We start from the raw sequence: 12,184 nt of genomic DNA, 5'->3' as shown, positions 1-12,184 counted from the left end.
ACTATTAAGGTCCAGGGGATTCAGGGATTTTAATGTGAATGTACTCTAAAGGTGGACTTTGAATTGGACTTTTGGTCAAATTAAATAGAAATTAAGTGGAGTGTGTATATGGACACCTGTTCCTGATAATACCAGCTAGCAATGGGTGCAACTACACTGTAATTGCCACTTTAATTACCAATGCTATGAAATCATGGGATTTTTAGTTTGGCGAGACACCAGCACTCTTTGGCCATGAAGGCTGAAGACCTTGTAAAATAGAGTGGTGTCAAACTGCATTAATTCTATGCAATCTATATTGTCACCTTTCAAGCCATACTATTAAGTGATGTCAGCTCTGCAAGAACTGTGGGTTCAGTGTCCCAGCATGCCTAGCTCTAAAGGTTGATTGAGAACATGAATGGGTTGATGGCAAAGAACAGAGGTTTTTTCACTTTGGCCAAAGTGGATGTCAGCCGAGTCTGTGCTCCCAAAACTGACATGAATCAATAAAAATGTACAGAAGCATTTATAGCACATTAACAGCAGTTTAAAACAATGGTAGGCAAAGGGCGTTGGCATGTTTGAATGGGTTCCCAAGAAGGGCAAGGCAAGTTGTTGGACAACTTCTGTGACCTTTCTGTCAGAAATCATTGTTAGGCACATGGAGTTATTGTGAGGGAATTATGCCCACTGCCTGGTGGTGATATTTACCTTGTGTTTCCCCCGGTGTGTATACGTGCTTGTGCAACTTTGTAGATTCAGGTCAGAGGTCATTTGTGAAGGTTAGCTGAACGGCATTTCTAGAGGAAAGGTCATCCATAAACTCTGTGACTGAGACCTCTCTGAGATTGCGGGTATTTTAATAACACTATGAAGCATCTAAAGTGATTAAGAATCAAATAGATCACACAAATACTTTCAGTACCAGTAAAAGTCAAAAGATGTACGTTTTTTTTTCACCTAGGTAAAAAGATATGAACTGTAAAAAGGCAGTATCTGTAGTAAGTAATCTCATTTGCAAGTTAAGTAAGAAAAGCCATCAGAAAACTAATTTTCTCCATTCACCAAAGGGTGGTGGAGGAGTATAAGAGGGACATTTTTATCACTACTTAGGACCATATTAATGTTGCTGATGTCACTCTACTGCCTGCATCTTCCACCTCAGAGACCAGACATGAGGCTGGTGCCTATTTCTAGAGATGCATAAATACCCCGCAGAGAGCTCATACCTTTGAAGTAAATATGTCTGTATCTAGCAATTGCTTAATTTTCATTATTTCAAATCATGCTTTTGGGAGGAAATATGGCAATAATGCTTTCTCCAAAATCTGTTCTTTAGTGGGATCTTATGCAAGAAAACATTGTGCCATTTTGTCATCTGATGATTGTATAATCATGCTGTGTATAAGAAAACCAGGAACCTATGTCAGACAGCCATAGCCCACGTGTGCGTGAGAGAGGGGAAAAACCAAGCCAGGGAATGCCTTGAGTTGTATAACTTGGATTGCATTCATCAATTTCTCTGCTTCCATCCATCACCTATTAGCTTGGGTTAAACCTCATCATGCCCATGAAATACACCCAGTATTTTCTAGTGATGATGGGGGTTGTCTTCTAATATATCTAGAAGGCACTAAGTTGGGAAAAGCTAACCTAAGCATATTTCAGTGTGGATGCCAGATTGAGGCAAACATTACCTGTTATCCCTATTTCCTTCCTCTTCCTGCCCTTCTATATGAAATCATTCAGAGCAGACACATATTTGCTGCAAAAGAAATTTCAGATGAATTAGTTAACATGAGGCACAATATATTGGGGAGGGAGGATACTCTTCCCCCTCCTAAAACCACCTATTGCTAAGCTATTTTAGGGCTACCATAGATAAGCAAAAAATTTCTACATAGCAGCAACTGTAAACAGTTGATATATCAATAGCTACTTGAGACCAAATGACATTATTATTAAATATCTTGGTTTCACTGTTCACCATTTTTTACTGACTAGATATTTGGACCATCAATGACTGAGATTTTATCAAAAGATCTAGGAGTTGTAAGGTAGTGTTACATATAGAGACACATTCCAAGTAGTGTGAGTTGTTGGGATCGTGCCATTGTGATTGTATCTATGGTGATTTCATTCAATGATTTTGTTTGAAATTACTCCTAGAACATTGGTCTGCACTAGAACTATTGTTTTCTTTCCCCAAAAGTCTCAATGAGTAGATCAAAATATTTTATACCTTATACAAGGTTAGCCAAAAGGGGTAGCAACATTCTGAATTTTTTGAAAAAGATTTTACACGTGATATAATTTCATTTCCTATATATACTGTATAGAGAAAATATATAGTATATACAGTATATATATTATATCCTATATATATCCTGCTGGAGCTTTCACTCAGCACTGTGTATTGTAAGAAATCAGCTTTTGAGGAACTTGAAATTAAGTCATTAGATAATTCCCCACTTTAATGGGAACACTTCTTCCTATGTTTCAGTGCACAATTCTACTCAATTGTGCAAGGATTTAGTTCTGTTACTATAATGTTGCTAAAGTTATGTGAAGTCTTCCCTGAATAGGGGGGAAAGGGCAACTCATCCTAAGTAACAAGACAATATTTTTGCTTTCTAATGGTGAGCACCAAGCAACTTGTGTAAGCTACCTTTTCAGCCTAACAACAAATTGGGGAATATGTAAACTCTTTGTGGCAAGACCTTGTCTCTGGGATTGTTCCTGCTACCATCTCCCTTTCTTTTGGGTTGAAAGGCTTTCTCTGTTTTGAACTGCAGTCTCAGCAACATTGACCTTTACCTGATGAAGATAAGAGCTGACTCAACTCTTCATGGGCTGCTTGAAAGAAGAGGCTGTATCTTCTCAGGTCCTTCTACATTCTGCATGTCTTCTGATAGACACAGAAGCACTGAAATTCTGCATAGGGATGAGAGCTTTGTGACAGGGAAGCTGGAGCTAATATACCTGTTGATAACTACTAAAAGTACCAGATTAGGGAATGGAGGTGCATAAGTGCTGAGAAAAGTTACCTCTTTGGATTATGATCCCTTAAAATGGCAGGGAAACTTTAACTAAAAGAGTAACCTTTAAAATTTCTGAGTCTTGTTTTGAACACAGAGAATGTCAAATTCTCTTTTTCATGTCTCCTTCATTCCTGCATCAACAGTGCCTACAATTGTTATGGTTTCTGCAAAGAACAGCCACTGGGATCCTCCATGACATTTCTCTCAATATAAATCTGCATGCTTAAATTTACACTTCATTATTTTATTTATTTATGTATTTATTTATTACTCCACTTTTCTCCCCACGTGACCTCAAGGTGACTAACAATCCCACACTTCAGTCACAATTTAAAGCAAAGTGAATACAAAAATTAAAAAAACAACTAAATAATAAAGCATGGATTTAGGTTAAAATACAATTAAAATACAATCAATACATTTAAATAGCATTCATCTCTGGATTGCAGAGATGTGTAGCAGAACACCTGCACGAGTGCCTAGCGTATGTAGGTGCCTTATGTGCATCAATCTTCAATCTCTTTGCCAGCTACACTACTTAGTTATGTAATGACAATAGACTAGTTGACATGGACATCGCATATCTTCACAAATGTAAGTCTATTTACAAAAACTCAACTCTCTTACAAAATTCTAGCCATCATCAAAATCATATTGAGACTGATGTAATTTACTGAAGACTAGCTGCGGATTTAATGGCATGATTGCACTGAGGCTTTATTTTAAAATTACATGAAAACACAAAAAAAGGATAGAGGTTATTTTATACCTGAAGTTAATATTATCAGATTTAAACCACAGGTCTACATACATGTATACAGTGAATGGAATTCATGATTGTTACAAATGCATGATCTAGAGTTACCCATACATACCACATACATATGAATGATTCATATGTATTCACAACTGTGGCAATAGTATACGAAACATACAGAGATAATATAGCCCTGAGGTATTACTTTACCAGGAAGTAGCTGCTATGAGCAATAGACATATCTATTGTTGGGGGGCACCAGACTGACATTGCTACTCACTTTCCACCATCAATCTCCAGTGCAAGGAACAATTGTGACAGGGGCCCGTGTTCTGATTGTCACATTGGGGATCAGTAGTAGAAGGAAGTGAAAACATCAGTCTGCTGCATTTCAATCAACAGAACAACAGACTGCTGTCACTGGCAGCAGCTGATGATTGGTAAAGTAAGACCAAGGAAGTCTGAGACCAAGAGATGCTATTTAGTTAAGCATGCTTAATTAACAATTGATCTGGACTCTTACTCATTGCCAACAAGTTTGAATGAAACGCTGGAGGCTTATAAATGAGAGATAGAAGTGGCTTTTTTGTCCAGGCCTTCTGAATGTGTAATGAAATAGAGTGAGGTAGCAAGAAGCCCCATTCTAGAGCTTGGGGGTTGGGGGATATATTTCTGACAACAATATCCAAACAATTTCCAAAACAAGTGATATCTCCAATGGTCTCTATGATTTACCAAAATGAGTTTCCCACCTGTGCAGTCATGGGTGGAAAATTCCAGAGTTGAGTAGATTTTAGCAGGAGCCACATCTGCATCCTCATTGTACCTGTCTAAGTGCATCTCAGTGTATTTTTTGTCCACTGTGAAAACAGCATCATATGGAATGTTTTCTTTTGAAGGACTGCCCATCAGCATAGGAATATGTGGTCTGTGAGCTCCATGTATTTTGGGAAGTGCCTGGGGGAGTCCTTGAGGTCCTGCCCCTCATCCCATTCCACCAATAACCCCTATTATAGAAGAGGGGAGGGAAAAGGGAGAAATGATGTATGCAGAAGGTATGCTGGAGGCATGGTGAAATGGATGCCTAAATAGACATAATGCATTCCAAATTGTCATTCAACGAGATCACACAAAGGAAAGTGAAGGAAGAGCGGGAGGTGAGAAATGGTGGAAAAGAAGCTTTTCTGCCCACCATTTATCAATTTTAACCCTTAACCTCTCAGATGTCCATAGATTCTCCCCTGAAAATGGCATCCACCTTCTGCTGGTTTCGCTGTCCACCCAGCCAAGCTCATTTCTATTTATAGCCTCCATCTGAAGGGGGTATTAAACATTACCAGCAGTGGTTGGGTATGCATTTATAAGAGAGTGGGCATTGGTACAGAAAAATTCATGTCTGGGAAAAGTGTTTACTATTCAGCATTGTTGTGAACTTCTAAGCTCTCCCTCCTATCCAACCCAATACTTTCCGATTTGATTGACAATAGCTCTTCAAGAGATAAAAGGTTAATTTAGAACCTAAAACATGTTTTACCAGAAATACAGACAGTCCCAGATTAAAGAACTGGGACTGTGTGCCTGGCAGGCATCTTTCCTCGTCTGGTGCTCAGACCCAGCATGATGAACAAAAACTTCCCATCTCCAGCCAAGAGTAATGGGTGTTGTAATAAAACTATTGGTTAGCTGTGGAGGTCACTGGAAAGCATGTGTTCTCTGTAACTGAAGCATGGACCCTCCTTTCAGCTGTATTGTATTATGTTCCTTTGCACTTGCTCTGAAGCATGAACTGCTAAGATGTTCAGTCCTATTTCCTCATTTCTTTCATAGACAAAGATTTCCACACAGCTCCTGCTGTTGGCTTCCTTCCCCTACCCCCTGTCCCTCTTCCCCAGGCCCTGACTTCTTTTTAGACAACCAGCTTAGCAGACATAAATGCCAGGATGCCCCCGTGCTGTTTTTGCCTAATCAACACTCAGCAGGGCCTCGTGCCCATGAAAGGCTATGCCTCTTCTGGAACAGTTTGTGGCACTGCGGTAGGTTGCTCCTGCTGGGGCGGTCCTGTTGTGCATTTGCGTGATTAGGATATTATACCAGCTGCACTATGGCTGTACAAAAATCGAAAACCAAGTCGGAGTGCCATATGAAGCATGGATCTTGGTTATTAACAGATGCAAAGAGCATTGCATTTGGTGGCTGCTGTTTGTGCCTTTGATACGACTCAACAGAGGTCAATAAGATGGTAGCGGTTACAGTTCTGCAGCCATTCTTACCCCCACACTCACCCCAAATGATAATTTCCCATTTGGAACTTGAGTATTGACAAACTGGGATGGATATAAGAAAAAGGCATGCCTATTAAAACCACTGCTTTATTTCATTTCTAAAGGCTACAGAAATGAAGGCTTAAAGTTACCATAGAAAATTAACCCAGGGAATAATAATAATTAAAAAAAGGTTTATTTGTATCCTGCCCTATCTCTTGAGGGGACTCAGGGCAGTTCACAACAAGTAGTGGCAAAAATTCAATGATGTCATGTATTAATAAACCAAAACCGTCAGAAGTACCCAAATCAAAAAAACATATCCAACATTCACATACAAGTAATAAAAAAGACATTACAACAAATTAGTTAATAACATAACGAGAAATGGTCGGTGATGATATAAACACTAAAGACATGAAACTTAAAATTAAAACTAATAAAAGTATAAAATTTGAAAGCCAACATAGCCAGAAGTGATAAGCCATTTCCGTTCCATAATGTCCATGCTAGATATTCTATGTGTCATCCTCTCTATACGCTTGAGAACACAAAAAGGTTTTTAGATGTTTTTTTTAAAGAGAGTAAGGAGGGAGTAATTTTGATTTCCTTAGAGGGGGAGTTCCAGAGGTGGGGGGCAACCATGGAGAAGGCCCCCTCTCTCGTTTCCACCAGCTGTATTTGAGACGTGGGTGGGACCAAGAGCAGGGCCTCCTCTGCCGATTGAAGCACCTGGGTAGGCTTGTACAAGGAGATGCAGTTAGTCAAATAGTCTGGGCCTGAATCATTTAGAGCTTTAAAGGTAATGAGCAGCACTTTGTATTTAGCCCAGAAGCAGACTGCCAGCCAGTTGAGCTGCCTCAACATGGAAGTGGTTCTCTCCCTGTACAAAGACCCAGTTAGGAATCTGGCTGTAGATCTCTTGACCAGCTGAATTTTCCAAACTATCTTCAAAGACAGCCCAATGTAGAGTGCACTGCAGTAATCCAAAGGGGTTGTAACTAAGGCATGGACTACCATGGCCAAATCTGGCATCTCAAGGTATGGGCACAGCTGGTGTACAAGTTTTAATTGTGCAAAGGCGCTCCTGGCCATCACTGACATCTGGGCCTCCAGGGTCAACAATGAGACCAAGATCAACCCCAAGCTCTGTACCTGTGTCTTCAGGGGGAGTGTAACCCCATTCTGCACAGGTTGTATCCCTATACCCTGATCTGCCTTCTGACTGACCAGGAGCACCTCTGTCTTGTCAGGATTTAGTTTCAATTTATTAGGCCTTATCCAGTCCATTACTGATGACAGGTACTGGTTCAGGGTCAGGACAGCATTCTTGGTTTTTGGTGGAAAGGAGTAACAGAGTTGGGTGTCGTCTGCATATATGACACCAAACTCCAAAACTCCAGATTATCTCACTCAGTGGTTTTCTATAGATACTAGCCGTCCCCTGCCACGTGTTGCTGTGGCCCAGTCTGGTGATCTGGAAAATAATATAATAAGGAAGTGTTGGTTTCTTATATATGTAATGTGTTGATGTTTGTGGGTAAACAGTATTTCTTGTGGTTTCTTTGTCAGCGTCGACGTAGAGATTGTCTGGAACACTCTGGAACATGCAACATATAATTGTCCTTTTTTTAGGGGTCCCTTTCAAATCTATGATACTATGTGTGTGTGTGTGAATCATATATATCTAACTATATCTATGGCTGGATGGCTCTTTGTCAGGAGGGCTTTAATTACGTTTTCTTGCCCTGGTGAAGTTGGACTGGATGGCCTTAAGTATTTTCTGTTGGTCATGGGGGTTCTGTGTAGGAAGTCTGCCCCAATTCTGTCGTTGGTGGGGTTCAGAAAGCTCTTTGATTGTAGGTGAACTATAAATCCCAGTAACTACAACTCCCAAATGTCAAGGTCTATTTCCCCCAAACTCCATCTGTGTTCATATTTGGGCATATGGAATATTCATGCCAAGTTTGGTCCAGACCCATCATTTTTTCAGTCCACAGTGCTCTCTGGATGTAGGTAAACTACAACTCCTGAACTCAAGGTCAATGCCCATCAAACCCTTCTAGTGTTTTCTGTTGTTTATAGGAGTCCTGTATGCCACATTTGATTCAATTCCATCATTGGTGGAGTTCAGAATGCTCTTTGATTGTAGGTGAACTATAAATCCCAGCAACTACAACTCCCAAATGACAAAATCAAAAATTTTTGAGTGAAGGACATACATTGGGTTGTTAGGTGTACACTGTCCAAATTTGGTGTCAATTCATCCAATGGTTTTTGAGTTATGTCAATCCCACAAATGAACATTACATTTTTATTTATATAGATTAAACAACATGGAGGACAAGATAGAATCCAGAGGGTCCCCACAGGCCACAGGGCAGGAGGGTTGAACAGGAGTGCCCCAGCACCACCTTCTGCATCCAATAATCTAGGAAGGAATGGAACCACTGCAGAACTGTGCTTTCTAGCCCCATCCCTGAGAGATGATCCAGAAGGATAGCATGGTCAATAGTATCTGCAACTGAGAGTTCCAGGAGAACCAACAGGAACACACTTCCTCTGTCTAGCTCTCTTCATATATCATCTACCAAGGCAACCAATGCCATCTCTGTACCATGTCCAATCCTAAAACCAGATTGAAATGGATCCAGATAATCACTTTCATCCAAGAAACTTTGGAACTGAGAGGCCACCATCTTCTCCAAAACCTTGCCCAAAAAGGGGAGATTTGAAACTGGCTGGTAGTTGTCTAGTTGAGTGGGATCCAGTGCTGGTATTTTTAAAAATAGGGGTTTTACTATGGCCTCCTTAAGGATAATTGGCAAATTCTCCACAAAGGGCTGTCGATTGGTCAAGGATCCCTGTTTGGGTAGGGTTTAAAAGTCCTCTGACCACTCAAAACGGCACAATTAGCTGTTGGGAATCCAACACCAGGCCCGAGACCACACTGGCTAGCTCAGGCAGGGAGACTGTTGAGCAGTGGGGTGGACGGTACACCAACAGAATCCCTGTTCTGTTCTGGCTGCTCATCCTTAGGTAGGCTTATTCAAATGTGGCTGACTGTGGGACAGGACACCTGGTCAGGTGGATGGAATCCCGATAGATTACTGTGACTCCTCCTCCCTGCCCCCGGGTATCGCGTGGTGCTGCACACAGAAACCTGGTGGACAACGTTGGGGGTGGTATACCCCCCCTCCCCCCATAATGCAGGCCAGATTAGCAAGCTCATCAAATCCTGGATGGCTGCTGTTTTACCATTTACCAACCTGTCATTAAGCATCAGGACTTTCAACCTGGGGGTGGGGGGGCTGTCACTTTGGTTACCTAGAATATTTTCGGTCGGAGACAGACCAGGAAAAACCAGGTACATTAATCCACTTTCTTGTTCTGTTAATATTTATCTCCCCCTTCCTCCCCACAATGCTGAATTTCAGCTCATGTATTTTGGTGTGCGGCAGAGGACAAAATATGGAAAGGAATCACGCTGATTTCTAAAAACAAAACAAAAACCCAAAATCAACAGGAAAAGGATGCCTTTATTAGAACCATCTACAAAAGTGAATGTTTGAGTTTTCTAGAACTCTTAATCTTGCTGAGTGACAAAAATGGAATGGGGAAGTTTGAAATCCCCAAAGTTGTTTGTTTAATGTCCCCATTTTTTCTCTTGGCAACAGGTCCCATGTTTTAAGCCATGGGGTTTGCAGTTCAATTTATCATAAGATGGAGATTGTGTAGGTATTTTGTGGCATCTAGCATGGTTTGTTAAGACATAGAAATTATGGATCGGCCACAGCTGGAAATAAAAAAGCTGGTGGCTGCTCAGACATCTACGCCTTGTCTTAGGAGAAACACACTGATTTATTAAGCAGCACTGAACTATGATGCCATATAAAACTGTATTTTCCAAAAAGAAAAAGCACTTGTCATAATTTAAAAGGAAAGGCAGTTTGATGTCTACAAAGGAAATTTAAACGATGTATGAACCAGCATATGAAAGGCAACCAAAATGAGCAAAGATTTGGAAACCAAGCCTTATGAGGAATGGCTGAGGGAGCTGGGTATGTTTAACTTGGAGAAAAGAAGGCTGAGAGGGGACAACAGAAAGATTTACATATTTGAAAGAACACATGCTTTTGGCTTCTCTGTAAACTAGGACATGGAGCAGTGGGTTCAAATTGCAAGAAAAAAAGATTTCATCTAACATTTGGAAGAACTTCCTAATGGTAAGAGCTGTTCAACAAGGGAATGTGCTGCCTTGGAATGTGGTGGAATTTCTTTCTCTGAAGGTTCATAAGCAGAGGCTGGATGGCCATTTGTCAGGAGTGTTTTGATTGTGTGTTCCTGCATGGCAGGGGGTTGGACCGGATGGCCCTTGGGTCTCTTCCAACTTTATGATTCTGTGAAAGGCTGCTGTGATATGTTCAGATACACAGGAAAGTAGAATCACTGCCTTCCTGAATCTGTTGCCCTCCAGGTGTTTTTGGACTACAACTCCCATAATCTTCAGACATCATGGCTAATGCTCTCTGCTGATGACAGTAATTACTGGACAGATTTGGAGAGCAAAACCCACTTCTACTGTTTACTTCCTTCTCTGTTCAAATAGTACCAAAACAGAAAGCCTATAGCTGAACTGTATGAGAACTGCCTGGTGCAGAGTCAACAAGATCTTTAATCTCCAAGGTGATTTTGAATCAAACTTCATCCCTGTGGCACAAGCTCAACTAGTTAATTTGAGATATCCCAGCCATAAGGGCAATTTTTATCACTTTAATCAAATAAAAAGTTTGCAGGCAAAAAAGAAAATCACAAATCTGTGAAGAGATGTATAAAACTCTTTTATTTCTGTCATTTTTCAAGCACTGCTTGAGAAAGGGAGCAATAACTTCCAACGTTCCTGGGTAATTTCCGTTGTCAGGCCATGCTGAATTCAATTATAGCCATATAATGGAGTCCTCTTTCTATAAAAAAAAGATAACAACCATGATAATATATTTTGGTCTTGCTTTCCACAGCTTCACACATCTGACTGAAAATGTTCTTCTGCTATGTTTAATTTCTTCTTTCTTACAATCTGAGCTATAACACAGTTTTGGTGTGGGATGATATTTCCATATTCCTTGATTAATTTCTTCACATATTTTTGTTCCAATTTGAGAAACACCGTTCATAGTAATAACTCCAATATTTACTTTCCAAACAAAATATTAATTCACAGGAACACTAAAGACATGTTCCTTGCTCAAGAACCTAAGTGAAAGGCAGAGTATATAAAGCTGAAAATATAAAATTACTCCAACAAACCAACAGTCTTCTATTCCAGCATAACATCAGTTTCCAGAAGGAAATCTATTTTTCAGACCATCTCAAAATAGACACTACCTATGCCCACATAGACATACAAAGACTTTTCCATCCACATCAGCCTTTTCTTGTCCTTTATCTGGGCCCATACTCCATTTTTCTTTTATAGACCCTGCCTTTCCTTCTGCTGCTGAGGGGCAGGCGGTGTATCAGCTCACCTGTTATCTCCGCTCTTCTTGCAATACATTTGCACTCTGTTGGACAGTGTTCAGTTGTAAACTGATGTCTCTTTTCTCTGCATGTCCAATACAATTAGAACATTTTTCTCAATCCTGTTTAGTGTTACCATTGGAAAAGCAATAGAATTGTATCCCTTGGTATGACTGTGTTGTTGAAGGCTTTCATGGCCAGAATCACTGGGTTACTGTGAGTTTTCCGGGCTGTATGACCATGTTCCAAAAGCATTCTCTCCTGAAGAGAGAGAATGCTTCTGGAACATGGCCATACAGTTTGGAAAACTCACAGCAACCCAATTGTCATGTCTCTTTTTGCCTGGAGCATCCAATTCCTATTTGAAAGGTGGCAGGACCAGGTCAACTCTGTTCATGACAATTAAGAAAAATATGGTGACCATTCTAAGTATCATGAAGGGAACAAAGCACCTGCAGAATGCATTCGTATGTAACTGTGTTACATTGGTTCCTTTGAGATACGTAATCCTTTGATGTCCCATTTTTCAGCTGGTTTTAAAATCCCCCTGTTTCTCTCACTTTCTATTTCATCTTTACCCTTACCTTACTTCCATTACTATAAACTACCCTTTTTTACTTGAGTCT

The 12,184-nt window shown here is 40.4% G+C and overlaps 1 protein-coding gene across 1 annotated transcript in view; it reads right to left on the bottom strand.

Annotated features, from left to right (window-relative positions):
- Positions 1-10,928: 10,928 nt before the first annotated feature.
- DRD4 (dopamine receptor D4) overlaps positions 10,929-12,184 on the bottom strand; it is a 59,341-nt gene continuing 58,085 nt past the window's right edge. Inside the window, exon 4 of the mRNA XM_060769418.2 lies at positions 10,929-11,005. Coding sequence (XP_060625401.1) covers positions 10,959-11,005 — 47 coding nt within the window. The 3' untranslated portion in view covers positions 10,929-10,958. The remainder of the gene's footprint in view (positions 11,006-12,184) is intronic.

Source organism: Anolis sagrei, chromosome 1 (assembly GCF_037176765.1).
Source record: "Anolis sagrei isolate rAnoSag1 chromosome 1, rAnoSag1.mat, whole genome shotgun sequence".
Lineage (NCBI taxonomy): Eukaryota > Metazoa > Chordata > Lepidosauria > Squamata > Dactyloidae > Anolis > Anolis sagrei.
The sequence above is the reverse complement of the archived record's forward strand: the minus strand, read 5'-3'. Positions and strand labels throughout refer to the sequence as shown.